At 48.0% G+C, this 19,271-nt stretch overlaps 1 protein-coding gene across 3 annotated transcripts in view; it reads left to right on the top strand.

The window, feature by feature from the left end:
• The first annotated feature begins 216 nt into the window (after positions 1 to 216).
• The window catches only part of PIK3CD (phosphatidylinositol-4,5-bisphosphate 3-kinase catalytic subunit delta), a 50,057-nt gene continuing 31,002 nt past the window's right edge, over positions 217 to 19,271 (top strand). The window contains exons 1-4 of one of the 3 annotated variants that reach the window (XM_077837476.1): positions 217 to 319; positions 15,388 to 15,551; positions 17,458 to 17,686; positions 18,291 to 18,520. In XM_077837476.1, coding sequence (XP_077693602.1) covers positions 15,411 to 15,551; positions 17,458 to 17,686; positions 18,291 to 18,520 — 600 coding nt within the window. In that variant the 5' untranslated portion in view covers positions 217 to 319; positions 15,388 to 15,410. Of the gene's footprint in view, positions 320 to 1,214; positions 1,234 to 1,331; positions 1,378 to 15,387; positions 15,552 to 17,457; positions 17,687 to 18,290; positions 18,521 to 19,271 lie in introns of those variants that run through there. The other 2 variants (XM_077837478.1, XM_077837477.1) reach the window with 2 other exon arrangements.

Below are 19,271 nucleotides of genomic sequence, written 5' to 3'. Positions count from 1 at the left end.
CTGGGCCCCCAGCCACCCTTCCCCAGCTGCCAGGTGGGGGCTTTGCCGGGGAGTCCTTGCCCCCCTGGGGCCGGGCACTTTGCAGACGGCCCCTGACGCCCTTGCTGCCGAGCTGGGCACTTTGCCGCCGCTCCCTGCCCTGCCCTATCCCTGGGAAGAGGCGGAGCCGCGCGCTGGGGCCCAGCCCCCCGCTCCCCCTCCCCGGGCGGGGACGGCGGCTGCAGCCGCGCCGCTACACCGGCGGGCGAGCGAGCGGGTCCATGCCGGGCGGGGAGAGCAGCAGCCCGGCCAGGAATGGGCACGGAGCCGGCCGAGTCAGGTCAGTGGAGGGGGGGGAAGCCCCCCCACAATGTTCCGGGGGGGGGAAGCCCCCCCCAATGCTCCGGGGGGGGGGGGCGCAGCCAGACCCCTGCGGGAGGGGGGAGCGCTCCCCACTGCGCCCCCTTCCATGCACCCCGTTAAAGGAGCCGCAGGAAACGACCCGGACTCCTCTCTGCAGCACCCCGGCCTTGCCCCTCGCTGGCCTCCCCGCCCCAGGCTCCCTAGGGCGGTGGTGGGCCCTGCCGGCGTTCCTGCGGCTTTGCCCTTCTCTCCATCCTTGCGGGTAAAGCTGCCGGGCCCGCTGTCCCTTTCCCTGCTTCCTCCTTGAGTCATAATCCAGAGCGCTGGGCCGCCTTCCGCTCCTGTGGGCTGGTCCCATCCTCTCAGGCAAAGCGGTCTTGGGAAGCTGGGCACCCATGTACTCCTGCTGCGCTTTGGCTGCTTAATGCCAGATGTTCTCGTTCTTTGGACTGAAATGAATATTTCATTTTCTTTGTGTGCGGACTCCTGCTGCTTGAGATTTTTCTGAGCCATTGCATGGTATTACTCCATCAAGAATTCAGTCGCCCTGCCTAGAGAACATGCAAGCCTACCAAGTGTTCGTTGTTAAGATGCCTTTGCTATACATACAACAAGAAGACATGGGGTTAAAGTCAGACTCTGATTTTAAAATACGCTTCCTTCCCTCTCCTAGGAGTAGCCGTTTAATATTTTTGCCTTGTGTGATTTTTATAACCCAGCATGTTCATTATAATTTGTCACATCCAATATATCAACACAGTGCTCTGTTTCTAGGATATGACATAGTCTCCAATAAGATCCTCCTCCTTCCTTTGAGTGCTTTATCGTCTCAGTAGCGTGAAGTCGGTCATTTTTGTGTGCTGATATTAGTATGTGATATTAAGAAATGAGGTGAGTTTGTTTCCAAAGCATCATAAGCGATTGTGAGGGGTTTTTGTTGCAAGAGGAAAAACAAGCTTGAAGCAGTGTGTCTTTTTGTGTGTGACAACTTTGACTGCAACGATTGTTTCAGACTGGTCTTGTTTGGATTGAATGGTTAGTGGTTTTTACTATAATACTTGTTGAAACAATTGGAAGTATTTGCCCCTAAAAGAGACATCCCTTTTAGGTAAGTTAAACTGTTTTAATGCCCAAGAACATTTGCTAAACAATCTACATTACAATTTGCTTATCATACTCTTCAGAAACAAAACAGAAAAAAGGAAAAATGCTTTTTATAACAAAGCGTTTTGGAGAGCAGACCATTGTAAGATTATATTTTTGTAGGGGTGTGGGGGGGAAGGAAGGCAGGCATCATTGAAGAGGAAGGGCTGGTAGGACCAGACATGTTTCACTTCCCAGTGTTGAGTTTTTGGATCCATTTCTTATGTCATCTGGCTTCTTTCTGCTCCCTCTTCTAGACCATTTATAGCTCTTTTCTGTTCATAAATTTGTGCTATCTAGAGAGGAAGGTCCACTAGGTCCTTTCATACCCATTCCCTCCTTGATCCCCCTCCCCCCACGTATTCAGGATTGATCCCTGTTATGCACTTCCTAATGTTTTATCCAATCTAATTTAAATTCCCAAATTAAAACTAAAGTGTGTTTCAATGGCATCCAGTCATCACCCTCCCAAAATTTCATAGATTTTTAAATCCAGAAAGGGTACATTGTAATTATCTAGTCCGCTCATAGAATTTCACTTGGTAATTCATGCATGAAGCACAATAACTTGTGGTTAGACTAGAGAAAGATATCCTGTCTTGATTTAAAGACTTCAAGTGATGGAGAATCCACCACATTGCTTGGTAAGTTGTTCCAATGGTTCCTCCTCAATAACAATTTGGGCCTTATTTCCAGTTTGAATTTGTCAAGCTTCAACTTCCAGCCATTGGATCTTGATGTGACTTTGTCTGTTAGATTAAAGAGTTTTCTAGCAACAGAAATCTTCTTTACAAAAATTCCACAACTTCAGAAGAAATCCCAAACATTAAGAAGTCTGGAAGTAAACAGTTAAGGGATGCAGACAGTTTCCCATTGCTGTAAAATCCTCATTATTACCCCTGCTTGATTTACATAACCCACCCAGCCTTAATCTTGCTGTGTAATTAGTTCGCAAGCTTTTTGGGGGCAGCATCTTTTGTGTTTTGTATAGTCCCTAGTATAACAGGGACTCAGTCTTGGTTGGGACTTTAGATGCTAGTGCATTTAGACTATTGTAAGCCATTTTTTTTGACTATTGCAAATGTGATCAGGTTACAAGGTGATTAAGAAATCCTGGTTTTCTAGTCTGGGGAGACATTTCCATTATAGGAAATAAAACTCTCTTCTAAACTTCCCCCCCAAAATTCTATCCTGGCATGAGATATAGCAAAAGAAATTTAAGGGGGTTTAGTATCTTTTGGGGAATGTTACTTGAGGTGTTTGAAAATTTGGCATATCATGGGCAGCTAGCGTCAATCTTAGCTTCTCAAGCAATGGGGCTTCTACCGCTTGCTTTGGGAGGCTATTCTACGAGCCAATAGATGTGACCTTGGCATCAGGCAGTTTTTCCGGATATTCAGCCTAATTATTATCAGCTTTTTGTCATTATTCCTTGTTATAGCTTTTTGTTGACACGCTAAATCCCTTTCTTTCCCTGTTTTTCTTTTCATCCTTCATGCATTTGTAGATTGCTCCCTCCCTTAGTTGTTGCTTAGCATATTTACCCCTTTTAACCTTTTCACATCTCAGTCCCTCCACGCTTCCTAATCACTCTTGTAGCTCTACATGTTGCCATGTGACACTTCAGCTGTTTTACAGATCTTCCTTTAGTGTAGACAAACCTCAATTTAATCTCTCCATTTTTGAGAGATTATAAGGCCTCATTGTCCATTAGGTTCCAATGCTTTGTAGCTTGCCAGCTGGTGAACTCTCAATGTTGCTGTGGCATATGGAGGATCCAGTATAAGTATGTGCTGTATGCCATGAAACCTTATTAATTTTGGGGCCACCAGGAGACCGTCTTATTCTCCAGGCAAGCTATTTCTTTAGCAAGTTTAAAAGAGTCTGATGAGCTATAGTTTGGTGCTTAGGAAATATTTTCCTCTAACACCTGGATTGCTTTGTTGCTTTGAGCCCTAAGAATTTCCTTTCACATTCTCCGCTCCCCCCCATTTTGTACCCCTTTCTCAGAGAACACCTCAGAGAACACCATGTTGCAGTGACTTTCCTTTTGGCCAAGGAGGGCTGAATGAGGCTCACTCTTAAATCTCCCACTGCTCTGAGATTCCTGTTCTGCACCACTAGGTGGAAGGCACTTGACCTGTTAAGACTTAAGCCTGTTCTTCCTTGTTCCTGAGCTTTAGAATTCATCACCCACTCAGCAGATTGCCAGCAGCTATCAGGAGTCACCCACTTATTTTTGTGGCTGGCCAACCGTAGCCAGCCTTACCTCATTGGATACTGGGGTGTGCTGCCAAAAACCCAGTTAATGGCAGCAGACGCTGCCTATTGTGTTCTTAGCTGTGGAGTTTGAATTATGTGGTTTGATGGGGTATGAGGAAGAAGGTCTTTTAAAAACTGAGATATGTGTACGTCTTGTGTGTGTGTGTGTGTGTGTGTGTGTGTGTGTTTAGGGAGGGAGGGAGGGAGTCAAAAACAGAGAAAGGTGGTTCCTGTCTGGTATAGTTAGAAATATGTGGAGGCTTCTTTCTTTTCCACCAGTGAGATGTATTGGGTTTCTGGCTTTATCAATGGCCCATACAGGGATTGAAACATTTATTTCAGAAACGTCTTCTCTCTAATTAGATGCTTTAATTCATCACCAGCTCCACCAAACTCCAAATTGAGCTCAGTTGAGCAGGAATAATAATACCTTCCACTTCTGTCGTGCCTTTCATCAAAGGATCCCAAAGCGCTTTACAAATATTTAAGACTTGCAGCATCCCTGTAAGGTAGATTGTGGTATTTCTGTTTAACTTCTGGGGAAACTGATAAGCAGAGGAGTTAGATAATTTGCCCATGGTCGCACACAGAGTCAGAGTGGGGAATGGAATCTAGGAGTCCTGATTGCCCAAGCCCCTGCGTTAACTGCTGGACTGTGCTGTTTTCCCTAGACATGCTTCCTCAAGTAACATTGAGAACTCAGTCTCTTCACTATGAACGCATCTATTGCGTTGTGACACCCAAAATCTTTCTACCCAGAAAAGGCTCTTTGGTCCCTCTAGACTAGTGTTTCTCAAATGCAGCCACCATGGCCACATGTGGCCACCAGGGGCTTTTCTTGTGGCCACAACCTCCTGGGCAGTGATTGGGGGTGGGGGCAAAGCAACGGTTCCTTCCCTTGGGCTGCAAGGAGGGGTTGGGCCCTGCCCCCCTTTGGCGCCACAAGTCCAAGAGGAGCAGTTAGCTGGTGTGAGTTCCCCACCTTCCCAGGGGCAGTGGGGTTCAGGCTTCCGGCTTCAGGCCTGGGGTGGTAGGTGGCAGGTGGCAGGCTCCGGCCACGGGCTCTAACCTTGGGGCTTTGGGCTCTGGGTTTTGGCTGTGCAGTGGCAGGCTCCTTTTTCCTGGGCCTGGGCTCATCACCCCCCTCATCACCCTTGGCCCCCGCTGCTGCCCCCAACCCTTCACCCATCCATCCCATCACCCTTGGCCCCTGCTGTCTCCCCACCCACCTCCCCATCCAGGGCTTAATATGTCCCCTGGCTTGCCAGGGCTGAGTAAGTCTGATGTGAAAAGTGGTATTTGTTTGTTTGTAAATATCACTCATCACTGCCTCAGAGCTAGATAACCAGTCTGCTGCTGTGAAAAGTGATATTAAAAAATATACAAATATCACTTCACAGGAGCAGACTTTCTAGCTAGTAAGCCTAAAAAACTCTCCAAAAACCACAACCAAAAAAAGACAAGAACATGCAAAACACCTTTTTTGTGTTTCTATTCTGTTTAAGTACAGTAAAGAATAGACACAACTGTACATTATTATTGAGTGTGCAAATAAAAACCCTATGTAAATAACTGATTTGGACAGGTATATGTGCATATTTATTTGTTTTTCTTAAATTAATTATTTTAGGGAAAATTGTAATAGTGGCCACCAAAAAATTTGCAGTGAGAACCCCTGCTCTAGACAGCTAATTTTCCTCACTATTCTTCTGCTGTTCTCTTTAACTTCTCCAAGCTTTTCCCTCTACCCCCTCTCTCAAACCCATTGATTGTGTGTCACTTCCAGGATGGTGCATGATGTTTGGCTTTGGTATTCTTTTTCTAAATGATTTTTATCTGACCTCCACCGCCCCATTCCCCACTTACCCCTGCATATGCTTGTGGTTAGATTCAGGGGTCTGGTATTTCACCCATGCTTGTCTATTAGTGTAAGTGAGGGTGGATCGGTTTGATATTCTTCTTTCTATTTATTCTAGAGCAGGAAGACCTATAGAACAGCAGCCTGTTATGCATAAGGACTTCTTTTCTGTCTCCCCTTGCTGACAGCCCCTTCCCCATTAGCCATATGCACAAACAAGGTTAGTTCCAGTCCAGATTATATTAGCAGAGCTCTGCTTCCCATTATTTTCCCCTGTGAGCTTCTAATGGCTGTATGTGTTTGTGTGAGCAGTGTAAAGTCTCTGGGGACAAGAGTTCCTGCATATGAGAGAGCAGGATTAAACCAAAGGGTAGAAGTGAATGCTTTGGGGCTGACCTTGTGGTCCTTGTGTAGATAAAATTTCCCTCAACTTCAGCAAAGGGTGTGATCTGCAGGACTGAGACGTCAGGCAATGCAGTATTAAATCTACGTCACGTGGGGTGTCTAATGAGACTCCATGGTCACTACACTGATGTTCCTCATTGATATTTTGACACTAAGAGATACCGAACAAGCAATGGATAACATTAGCTCTTCTGCTATCAAGGAAGGGAATCATTGTCTAGTGTTCAGAACAAAGTACTGGTGGGTCTTGACTCTGATTTAGTTCTTGTTCTGCTGTCTTGGACAAGTTGAATTGGACCCCTCTGCTTCAGTTTAATAGTTTTGTGTTTTTAACCAACCTATGAAGTAGGTGAGTAAAGGAGATTAATTGTCAAGTGCTTAGATCTTTAACTCAAAGGCACTGTAGAAACATTATAGCAGATAGGATTATGTATAAACAGCAAAAGGATGAAAAAGGCTATTAGCAAAGGAATGCAGTGAATTAACCAGCAGAATATAAGTGATTGATGTATAAAATATAGGCTGGTTTAGATATGAGAAGATGTGGAAATCCTTTCCCTTGATTTTATTTTAGATAGAAGTAGAGTTCAGAATATGGTTGGCCAAATAGTCTGAAATAGAGTAGATAATACAAATGAGGATTTGAGGAAATTAACATTTATTTCATATTATTATTAATAATTATTTATTAATTTGTATTGCCATAGTACCTAGTCACGGACCAGGACCCCATTGGTCACTATATGAACACAACAAAAAGTCCCTACCCCAAGCAGTGTACAATTGAAGTATAAGATGAGACAACAAATAGATACAGATAGATGGGGGTGCATAAGTGAACAATGAGACAGTATTCATCATCATGATAGGCAATAGTCTCTGCACGCCAACAGTCAGTGTCGCTGTTGTCAATTTTTTTCTGTAGGTATCATGGCAAAGGAGAGGGTTAAGGAAGGATTTGAAGGTGGATAATTAGGTAGCGTTGCAGATCTGTGCTGAGAGCACCTCCCAAGCATATGGGGCAACAGAGGAGAAAGCACAAAGGTGCTTGTTTGAAAATGTAACAAGTGGGCAGTGGCAGCTGGCATTGTGGGCGGATTGGAGGGGAGCGTGGACAGCTTGATAGCAAACGAGAGATGTTATGTAGGGTGGGGATTGACTGTGAAGGACCTTAAAAGGGAAGACAAGCAGCTTGTATTTGATTTAATGGAGGAGGGGGAGCTGGTGGAGGGATTCAAAGAGAGTGATATAGTCCAAGTGATGGCCTAGGAAAAGGATCTTTGTGGCAGCATTCTGAATGGATATGAGCAGGGCAAGATGGCATTTGTCAGGGCCAGAGAGAAGTTGCAGTAATAAAAACATTAGATGATGAGAGTTTTACCTGTGTGGATAAGAAACTAACTTTGGTTAGATAACCTTGTGTGTTTAGTTTATAGGTCAGATCTGGCCACACCATACTGGAGAGGGAACCAAAGACCTTAAGAGGGAGTAAAATAGGATGGATGGTAACAGAAGTTAGAGCAGCCCTGTGGCAGCTCTTATTTATGTGGAGGGTCAAACAAGCTACTGGTTGTCACAGGGATTGGGGGCGCACAAACATGTCTTTAGGCACAGCTGAGCTGGACCGTAGGGTCTGGGCCTTTCATAAATGACTTAATAGGAATTGTAAGGTATAAGCAAAACTTGATGAGCATAAATGTTCTTACTGTTCCCCAAAGAGAATGCCCTTGGTAGCCCAGGAGCAAGGCTTTGGTGACTCCCACAATGATGTGGGCTGGGTTCCTCAGGGGCTTCATAAGGGGGAAGTGAAGCAGCAACTTCTACTAGACACTAGATATAGCTACTGGCTTATATCTGCTCAAGGCTGACAGCAACCAGTAAGTCACCATCTGATGGCTGTTCAGTAGTGGCCTATGTGAAATGAGTTGGTGGTGTCAGTACTCTTGGTAGTGGAACAGAGAGTCCTTCCTGCCTTGCTGGCAAGATTCAATAAAGAAGCCTAGAACTGAAGGGTTTATTGCGCCGAGATGGAGCCCTGTAGGTATGGGTAGATGCATTTGCTGGGATGATGCAGGGGAAGCTTGCATTGCCACAGAGAGATGAATTCAGTCCCCAGGGAAGCTGTTCTGGCACCTTTCACCAGCGTGAAATTCACTTTAAATAAATAAATACATTTTCCAGGTTAATTGGTTCTAGATGACTTTAACGGACAAATGTAGCCACAAAGGCCGTCCTCTTGCAGTGAGCTTGTTGTGGGTGAGTCCACCGTGATTTCTGTCTGTGCAGAACTTATTGCAAGAATGGAGCCAAAATAGGAACTTTGGTCTATTTTCATCAAAGTTGGGGGGTGGGGGAAGGGTGTGTGTGTGTGTGTGTGTGTGTGTCTGGGTATAAATTCCCTTGGTCGTCTTCCCCACCCCCGTCACTGCCTAACATGAAAGTCCCTTCTTGCTGTCCCCTACTCTACGTGCATCACCTGTGAGCTCTGCACCAGGCACTTTTTACAAACTGGAAAGTTATTTTTGCAATCGTGGGATTAGCAATGTTGCTGCTGTCAATTTGTAGGCGTCGGAGCATTCGCATCTGCCTGGTGCAGCATGGTGGAGGCTTGTGTAATGCTGTGCCGTTTGTGATCTTTTTTTTTTCCTCTCACCCCCTGAGTGGTTGCATATTGTAAACACGCTGGAGCTGTGGTTGATAAGCTTTGTAGGAGGAGATAGGTTTTTTGTTTTTCAAGGGGCTGGCTTGCTTAATAGTGACTGAATAACTTTAAGTGTCTCTTTATGTAATGTACTGCATAAAGAAGAGCTTTGTATGTGATGACACCGTCCTCGGGGCATGTTCTGAACTCATAGTACATGACTGAAGCCCCATACTTATGTCATACCAATGTGTTTAGCATGGCAACAAATAATGTAGTTTTGCAAATGCTACCCCAATATACCAGTTCAGGGACTACCCTGCAGTGTAGGTATTTTCCACATTGTCTCACCAATGTACTTCAACCCTGCCCTGACATGCTCTTGCAAATGCACTAAGAAGAAGGGGACGTTCTTATCTCATGGTAATTAACACGAGGTAGAAGCCTAGTGAAGGCAGGGCAGTTTGCAGCTTTCACGTGGGTTAGCAGGGTAAGATGAAGGCTATGGGGGAGTTTAAGGTTTAACCTCCATTTCCAGCTTGTGTTTTAAACTACGATTGCCGTGTCTTCCCTAGGATTTCATGTCGTGTTAGCTAACTGGAAGTAAGAGCACACCTAGTGAAGACAAGGCCCCTACGTGTGGAACGGCGGGCCATGAGGCTGCCATAAGGGAGCCAGTTAGTGCCAGTAGTGATAGCTTTGGTGACATGTCCCCTAGGAACTAGGCCGAACCCACACCATTCATTTTACAAAGGAACTTACGCAACGACCGTTAGTTGTTACCATCTCTTGGTCGCTGCTGGGCTAACTCTGAACCGGCGACGGGGGCCATGGGGAGAGAGCTCAATATCTCATTACCAGCCCAGTCTCCCACAGTTGGTTTACGTTTCTAAAAAAATTATTCCACAGTGTGGCCGTTCCCGTGGTCAGCACACTGTGATGAAACCTCCAGGAGCCGTCAGTGCGCGGAGGCAGTGGGCTTTTCTTAATCGCCCCGTAAAATCAGTTGTCTTTCGCAGGCCTGATCTTCTAGGAGAGGTTAGGGAACTGAGGCATCATGCCTCCTCTTCCGTGCCCGCTGGGAGGTCCAAGCTTTGTCGTCTCTGTCACATAGGAGCTTGTCTGTCTTAAAGACTGCTAGGGGTGATGGAAGGCTCCGCGCAGAGGATGTGTTCATGGCCCAAACCTTCCTCAGATATGCAGGTCACTTTCAAGAATCCAGCAATGACCTGGTTGTCTCCTGCCCTGCATGGGTTCTCCCACGCATCCTCCTGCTAGCCTCATTGTGGTCCCCATCAGACAGGTTTGTTCCTTACAGAAGGGTAAGGGGTAAAGACGGGGCAACTCTGCCCCTCAGTCTGCTGGGGCCCTGCCCATCTCAGGAGATCAGAGAATACATTTCCCTTCGTCTTATTGCTATGCACCCAGTTGTGCCTGCAGCATCCATAAAGGGGGCTGCAGACCGTACACAGCCCCTTCCAAGAGGCAGCTACTGCAGGACTTGAAAAGCCCAGTCAGCCAAAGCAGAGCCCTGGAGTAAGGTGACCATACATCTTGTTTTGGCCAGGACAGTCCCTTTTTAAGCCCTGTCCTGGCTGTCCCGACTTTTTTTTTTTTTTTTTTTTTTTTGGCAGAAGTGGGCATTTGTCCTGTTTGCTTTTGCCAACTTGATCAGTTGGCATGAGCAAACAGGACAAATGAAAGTGGGGTACGGAGGAACGTGCATGGGGGTGAGCAGTGATGCTAGCCCTGCGCGGGCGGGAAGCAGGGCTGAAACGAGTAGCGACACCAACCCCAGCCTTGCAGGGGGGACAGTCCGGACTCCGGTGAGCAGTGACGCCAGCCCTGCATGGGGCTGGGGCGAGTAGGTTGGGTCAGCCTTGCACGGGAGGCAGGGAAGCCTCAGGTGAGCAGCTCAGGCCAGCCCTGTGCAGGGAGGGCCAGGGCTAGCCCCACGTGGTGTCCTGTTTTCCCTTTGGGAAATATAGTCACCTTACCTCAAAGGACATCTCACTGGTGCTCTTATTAAGCAAAGACGTGGAGCTACGGGGGAGCTAAAATGCTGCCCCCGGGGTAAGAGACTTTTGTGCACAGATGGGCCAGGAAAGAGGTTCTTTCCCAGGGTGAATGAGGAAGCATTGGAGGGTGAGGCCCCTCCTTAGGGCTGTGTTCTAATGGGAGGTGCTCGTGGTATATTTTTGTTGCTGTGCTGTGTGTCTGTGGTCTATACACAGACTATTATTTCTGTAAGGTTCTGGGGAGCTCTGTGCTTTTTTTGTGCCCGTTTCTCTCTTTTGGCTTTTCTGTAGCACTCATCCATCACAGCATCTCTTTCTGCCGCTTGAGCAAATGGGTGTGGTGACAAACCTGTGTATATCCCAGCAGAGGGCTATGGTCAGGGCCCTACAGAACAAAGAATTAAAATACACACCCAGGGAGGAAGGGTGTTTAAGATGTTAGGGTGTGAGCCTGGGGCCTGAGACATGAGTTCAATTCCCTGCTCTGCCACCGACTTTCTGTCTGACCTTGAGGGAGTTATTTAGTCTCTTTTATATGGCTCTACTCCTTCTCTGTGACATGGGGATAATAGAACAGTCCACCCTTGCCGGCTGCTGTGAGGATAAATGCGTTAATGACTGTGAGGTCCAAAGATGAAATTATAGGAGCCAATTAAATGCCATAGATAGCCTCATCCTGCAGCCCTTTTCACACGTGCGGCAGGTTTGGCTCTCAGGTGTTGTTCAGCGGGTGACACTGATGACGTAGGGCTAGGCGTAGGAGATGAGAAAAGTGGAAGAAGGTTTCCTGGTGGGCTGATCTTGCTAATATTTTTACATGTACCTCCAGTGCATGGTCCCTGGAGTGCCCTGGGATCCCCCAGGATGAAAGATCAGACTCTGCGACAGTCGTGTAGCCCCTCCTGGAGTGGGGAGAAGCGACAAGTTGGCAGGGAGGACACTGCACAAAGGGGTGAAGCAGTGGATTCTGGCCCAAGGGCACCCGTCCCAACTCCTGGCTTTTACCAAAATGTCATGGTCAGTGTGTTCAGGGTGCTGGGGGGCGGTGTTCAGAACCTGGCCAAATGTCATCCAACAATAATAAACGAACCCTGTAACATTGTAAATGAATACAGGTTGAGGGAGCGAGTGGCTACAGGGTTGGGAGGAAGAATGACTAAGACAGGGACATCAGTCATGTTTAAAACATCACCTGGGAGTGGGCTTTTATTTAAAAGTTTGGGGAAGAGAGAGACCAGAACCTCAAGGGTGAGCGAACTGTGAACACCACAGCTAAAGCCTGGGTCCCTTCTGGCATAATTCTGGTTCTTGTATCACTGTAGTACCTGAGCGCCTGCCAAGAAGCTAACGCCTGTCCCTAGTGGCTTTCAAAGATTTGCAGGCCTTGAACCCTGGACCTTCAGCTCAGAGCCCTATCGCTTGTGCTACAGGAGGAGCATAAGATGGGATCTCTGGTGGCAGGGTGCTGGGCGAGCCCGCATACCCACCCGGTAATGTCTGGAACGGAGCCAGGGCCTGCCAGAGCTTTGAAAGCCAAAATCAGCATCTTCAGTTCTCCACTCCACCGTTTATAGGCAGCCTGGGTAAAGAGTCATATACTATGGGTAGCTCAAAGCGGTGACCCAAGTGTTGCTGCTACACTCTGAGCAAGCTGCATGCCACAGCGCAGCTCCATGGAGAAGGAAATGCTGCCGCTGTTGTCCTTCGTGTCCACAGGTGAGCATGGCACAAGCCAGGGCCTAGCCTGAGGATCACCCTTCTGTGTCATGCTGGGGGGATGGGACGGGACGGGACGTGAGTGATGCATGAATTTTCTCCTAACACACCGTTTCCGGGCGCTATGGTGGTGTTACAGTCCAGGCAGAGTTACTCAAGGCCTGGACTGAGGAATCCCTGCAGGGCTCAGTGCATGGTCTTCAATTTATCTTCCTCCCGAGGAAAGGACTGAGTTAGCCCTGCTGTGCTGCTAGGGAGTCTGGGTACAGTATTTCACACCTGCTGTCTGGATCACAGAGCCACACCTCCAGGATGCCGCATGGGATGTAAAATCCAGTTTAGCTGTGCTGGAGAGTCAACCCCCCGCTGCCCTCCTGGAGAGTACTGGAACCGTGTTGGTGTAGTGGGGAAGTGGAGGTCGTGGGTGGGAGTCCTGGAAATTTGCTACTCTCACTGGTAGTGAGTGGACAGGAGAGCAGGATCATTTCTGTTGCTGTGCCTGACTTGAACTCACAAACCATGCTCCTTCCCTCCCTCTCTAAGACACATGGGTGGCTTGTGGTCTCTGCATCCGGTCCCAGTGTGATACAACATGTTCTTTAAGGAAGCAGGACTGATAAAACATGGCTCGTGTTTCTGGGAATCCTTACCTCACTGCTGATGAGGAAGTGTTGTGCTCCTAGGCACTGGCAGATAAGATTCTGGGCTTCTCTTGTCATGCTTATGCATAAGACTGGCTTACAAGCAGCTCCCGAGGTACTTTGGGGATCCTGCCTGGCCTCAGCAGCCTGCAGCCCAGGTTTCCCCCTCAGATTAAAGGGGGAGAGAACTCACGGCCCCAAACGCGACCCCTTTCTGGCAGCTGCAGAGCCTGGGTTTTAAGTTGTAAACAGCAAATTCAACACAAGTTTCATGGAGGGAGAATAAATGAAACCCCATAGTGTTGCTCCTAGTGTGGGCAAGACTGGGTTTAGGTGCTAGGGAAAGGGGTCAGATTGATAGAAGCCAAAGCTTTGATTATCCACGGCGTGAGAAGCAATAGGGTGAGCTTTCCTCACGCTGCATAGTCTTCGTGCCTCACCCCGACGCGAAGGGGGTCCCCTCTGCAAGCAAGAAGGGACTTCAGCCCTGTGGCTTATTCAGGCCTTGGTTTCTCTGCTGAGACTGCCAGTATGAGCCTGTCTGACCCTCTGGGTAGGTACTTGGGTAGCTAGCCTGAGCCATTGCCCGTGCTGTTGTGGCCACACTGTTTTAGCATGTTAGCTTGAACAGTGCTGGGAAGTATGCTGCCAGCTGGTGTGTAGACGTATCCTAAAGGGCTAACTGGAACCATCCCGATGTGATGTGGGCACCTGCCCATCAGGAACTATACCCAACACCTCCAAACTCACTCTGCACAGATCAACAGATGGGAACAACGCTTTTCTGACCATAATCAACAGAGTAAATTAATCCAAGCTACGTTCTCTTGCGGATGTTTCCTGCTGGATAAATGGGTGGAAACTGATGAATTCTCCTGATCAGCATTACATATCCCCAAAGAAGAAACCAAGTGCGGTAGGGTTGCCAGTTTTGGTTGGATGTATTGCTGGAGGTTTCATCCCATAACATAAACTTTAATTAAAGATTAATTTTTAATTCTGGGAGACTCCAGGACAATCGTGGAGGGTTGGCAACCCTAAAGTGAGGGGATTGGGATAGTCTGTGGCTTCTGGGTAATGACTAATGCCCTCTGCTGTCCTTGGAGTGTTTGCCATCTGAAGTTTGAAAACAACTCTTTGGGTTTGGGGACAGACTCTCCTGCTATTCATAGTGTGGGGAGCAAATTACACATTCCCGCAAGGAAGGAGGGATAAAGCCAGAATCAGCCCCCATCCTGTGCCCCCCCGCCCCCACTCCTGTGCATTTATTCCCCCTATTCTTTTAAAAACAAAATAATAATTTTAATCTTAAAAAATTATAATCTGGACCCGCACCAACTCTTCCTAGTATACCTGGAACTCGGCTCTGGAAGACAGAAATGGGGTTGAGACAATGAGGTCCAGGGAGCAGGATGTCAGGCTGGGAGTTGGGACTCCTGGGGTCTGTTCACTGTTCTGTCACGGACTGAGTGTGTGGGGAAGCCCCTTCACTTCTTGGTGCCTCAGTCTCCCCACCTGTACTGTGAGGAAGAGAATTCTGGAATCTCCTTTGTGAAGCGGGGGTGGGGGTGGGGAGTTGATGGGAAGGCTAATACGAATGCTAGAGCTGATAAAATCATTGGGCTTGGGAGTGTGCGGGGGGGGGGGGGGGGGGGGGTCAGTTCAGGGCCAAGCCAAAAAATAAAATGTAAAAAACAAAAAATTCCATTTCAGTTCAAAATAAACCTTTTTTCCCCTCACCGAAACACACACACACACACACACACACACACACACACACACACACACACACACACACACACACACACACACACACACACACACACACACACACACACACACACACACACACACACAACAGAAGAGAATGTCCACTAGAAGAAATGACATTTCTGGGGGGAAAAAAAATATCAGGTGGTGGTGGGTTGTTTTTTGTTTTGTGTGTTGTTTTTTTTTTTTGACCAAAACTATTCACGGTATGTGACCCCAAGTTGCAAACCGTTTCGGTGCCCAATTTCATTTTTTGGCGCATTTAACATGCACTAAAAAAAAATTCACCCAGCTGTAACACTAAGTATTTCATATTTTCCAGTGACTACGTAAAAACTGCTTTGAAGTGTACGCATGGCAGTGTCTGGGTGGACCCGAACAAGAGTGTCCTTGATTTAAGGCACAGGATTTGGACTCTGGAGATCGGATTGAATTCAGTTTCCCCATCCATGAAATGGGGATGATAATCTGGTCTTGTCAGAGCAGGGACCGTGTCCCAGTGTGTCTGTGCAGTGCTTAGCCCTGGTCTTGTTGGGGCCTCTAGGAATTACTGCAATACAAATAATTGTCCTTTCTCTCCCTTTGTTGCAGATTGTAGCTAAGAAGTGAGCAGGATGCCCCCAGGCATCTATTGCCCTGTGGAATTTTGGTCCAAGGAGGAAAACCAAACTATCCAGGTGGACTTCCTGCTGCCTACAGGCATATACCTGAACCTCTCTGTATCCTGCAATGCCAGCTTGGGGACCATCAAAAAGGTACCAGCCTTTACCACAAGCCTCACCCCTGTGGCTAAAGAGTCACCTTTGGGATCGATTTTACGAGCGTGCAGGGCATTTTTCTTAAGTGAGCTCAGTGCCTGGGAAAGGTGTTGGATTCACAGCCCCATTTAGCCACACACTGGCAGCAATGCAGGCTTCTCCCACACTGTGCTAATAGAATGCCTTATTCCTGACCCAGAGGGACCCTCCTCTGGGACGCTCTCTCCACAGTCCTTGTCAATCCTTGGTGTTGCTGCTGAGGCTGCCAACATATGGGGCAGTTACAGGGCCAGCTGTGATGGGCATCAGTCCACTGGGAACTTGACTCAGTTCACATCAGCCCTCAGATGGTAATAGGTTTTTGAGTAACTACTGATTTGAATCAGCAACTGAGGGGTGAAAGATTCCCATATTCCGTTGCCACTCACTCGCTCACCAGAGCACTCGCTCCTCACCCTGAGCCTTTCAGTCTCAATGGTCTTCTGTGGGCCAGCGAGAGAAATCCTCCCTGGCAAGCCGAATACAAATTCTGGATTAAGTCACATGTTCTGCAGTTGTTCTCTGCTGTGACTGCCCTTTTAGGGTATGTGTCCACAGCAATAAAAAATCCATGGCACCAAGTCTCAGATCCCAGGTCAATTGACTTGGGCCTCATGCGGCTTGGCGTGCAGGGCTAAAACTAGCAGTGTTAGACATTCTGATTCCAGCAGGAGCCTGGGCTCTGAGGCCCACTCCTCTTGCAAGGTTTCAGGGTCCAGCCCAAGCCTCTACACTGCCATTTTTAGCCCTGCAAGCCCGTGGCAGCTGATTCAGGCCAGCTGCAGCCATGCCATGGGTCTTTTATTGCAGTGTAGACGTAGCCTAATTTTTTTGCACAGCAGAAGCTGTGTCGTGGCGATTGGGAACTTTGGTTAAAAAGAAAAGTTTTCGGTGTTTCCTTTGAGGCATAAAATGCTGAACAGAATAGTAGAGGAAATGAAATTACCTTTTCAATTCACTAGGCAAAAATCAGCGTGGAAAAGGTTCTCGTTGCAATAGCAGCCTGGCTTAGATGACTCACACAGCACAAGAGACAGACAGTCAGTGCCAGATCATTAGAAGTTCTTTCTGTGCCGGCAGTTTTCAGGCCAGAAAACTGTGGGCACAATAGATGTGCTTTAGTTGTTAAGTCACCAGCTATGTGGTCACAATCAGGTAATTTGTTAACTGTCTAAATGGCATCCACTGGGGTGGAAGGATGGTCTAGTGGGGAAGGCACTGGACTGGACTGGGGTACAGGAGACCTGGCTTCAATTCCTGGGTCTGTCATAGATGTGAGACTTGTGCCTCAGCTCCCCATCTGTGTAATGGGGGTAATGCCTCCCTACCAGACAGGGGTGTTGCAAGGCTAAAAACCCAAGAATAAGCATTGTGAGGTGCTCAGATACTGTAGATACCTAGAGAGATTTATTGCAGCTCATTGCAAGCACAAAAAAGGAAGCCAGGTTAAAGTCTGGCTGAAAATTGGGTCCTCACAGTTGATTCTGTGAGATCAGTCACTGAGAAATAATCAGGTCAGTAATAGTTACAGCTACTCATGTGGTCTGTGCGTAGAGACCAGGGGATGTAGTGAAAAGGGTTAGCACTGCCTCCCATTGTAGTGCATTGTGCCTCTGCCCATGGGTGTGCAGTTGTGAATTTCCAAGGGATGGCATTTCTCAGGTGTCATACAAATGACTATTACTCTTCTCCAGGGGCTTTCATTAAGGCCCTGCAAGATCCCAGTCAATAGCTGCCCTGCTGTTGTTTGTGACTGTGTGTAATGGCCGTGGGGGATTGTGGGTGGAGAACGGGGCAGTAGGGAGGGGATGTGATAAGTCAGCTGGCACATCGGTGGTTACATCCTGCTGTCGCTTTGTCCCAGGTGGTCTGGCGTCACGCACAGTATGAGCCGTTGTATCACATGCTCAATGACCCCGAAGCGTACGTCTTCACGTGTATCAACCAGACGGCCGAGCAGCAGGAGCTGGAGGATGAGCAGCGGCGCCTCTGCGACATCCAGCCCTTCCTGCCTGTCCTTCGGCTGGTGGCTCGTGAAGGTGACCGCGTCAAGAAGCTGATTAACTCCCAGATCAGCTTGCTCATTGGGAAAGGTGAGTCTCCATCTTAGTGCCAGGAGGAGCTGCTTTAATCAGGGTAGAGCACGAGTGCTGGCTGCAGGGGGAGCTCAGTTACTTCAGGCTCAACCTCTCTCAGCCAGGGTTGCTGTGTAGGGAGTATCACAGATGCACTGACTGAGTTAGGTATCAGGGGTAGCTGTGTTCGTGTTGTTTTTGTGGATACAGACCGAGTCTGGTGGCACCTTAAAGACTAGCAGATTTATTCGGGCATAAGCTTTCGTGGGTAAAAAACCCCACTTCTTCAGATGCATGCATGCTGACTTAGGGGAGCTCTCGGCTATGCTAGTCCTAGCAGGAGTCCCTGTGGACTGACTGAGGAAAAGGGGTGATCTCTCCTCTGGTCTAGTCCCAGCCTGTCCCAGCAAGAGTCCCGAGAAGGGACTGGTGTAATTGTGTAGCCATCATAGTCTAATGCTGTAGACTTGGCTTTTTCTACCGTATGTTATGGGATGCTGCGATCTCCCCGCCCAGCAGAGGCAGCTGATTATCAAGGACCAGTGACCCTACTGCTATGTGGATCTTCTCCTTTTATTTATTTATCTATCTATCTATCTATTGATTTTAACACCCTGCTCAGGTTTGCATGAGTTTGACTCGGTGCACGACCCGGAGGTGAACGACTTCCGTGCAAAAATGCGACAGTTGTGTGAGGAGAAGGCGGCGAAGCGGCAGCAGCTGACCTGGATGGCCTGGATGGAGTACAGCTTTCCCTTGCAACTGGAGCCCTTGGCCAAAGGCCCCAGGACTGGCGCCCTTCGCGTCCCCAACAAGAACATCTTTGTCAACGTCAAGTTTGAGTCTGGCGGGGTAAAACCTGAGCTTCCTGTTATGTGTAAAGGGTTTGCGCGCTCAGTTCTGCATCCAGCTGTGGGATCAACCACCCATGGTTCCATCTGTTTGGGAGTTATCTTGACTCCTTGAGATTGAGATGTTTGGAAGGACTGTGTGTAAACCGGCCACCTCCCCACCAAACAACTGATTGATGGAAACGCTCCCCTTCCCAAATGGGGCTTTGCCCTCACCCTCTCTCAAAATTCTGCACTGCTGAAACAAATCCCCTTCTCTTTCGAAATAAGAGTCAAGTGGTCTCATGATCTCAGCCTGCTGCTTCCAGGCATTAGGCTGTCTCTGCCACAGAGCACCTGATAACTTCTCATTCCTTCCTGCTGCCCTCTGATAACCCCAGTCCTGGCATATTGGGCCCAGGCATTAAACAAAATTTCTAAGGAGGCACCCGCTCAACCTGAATGGAACCATCCATAAAACATAGCACTTGCCAAGCATTCATCCTGGCAGCCACCCCTGATTAGCAGGTATTGTCTCCCTTTTGTGCAGACTGAGGAAGTGGAGGCAGGAAGTTTTAAATGACGTGCTGAAGGCTGCAGAGAGAGTAGACGGCAGAACTTCAAATGGGACTCAGGAAGTTCCTGGCTCCCAGTCCTGTGTTGCACCACTGGACATGTCCCTCTCCACTCTGACCTCTGTTTGTAATGTGGATAATCACATTGCATCTGTAGCCTTCTCTTCATCCCTAGGTGCTTTTGGGGAATCTAGCTAT

This window comes from Eretmochelys imbricata, chromosome 18 (assembly GCF_965152235.1).
Source record: "Eretmochelys imbricata isolate rEreImb1 chromosome 18, rEreImb1.hap1, whole genome shotgun sequence".
NCBI lineage: Eukaryota > Metazoa > Chordata > Testudines > Cheloniidae > Eretmochelys > Eretmochelys imbricata.
Note: the sequence above shows the minus strand (reverse complement) of the source record. Positions and strands in the feature narration are given on the sequence as shown.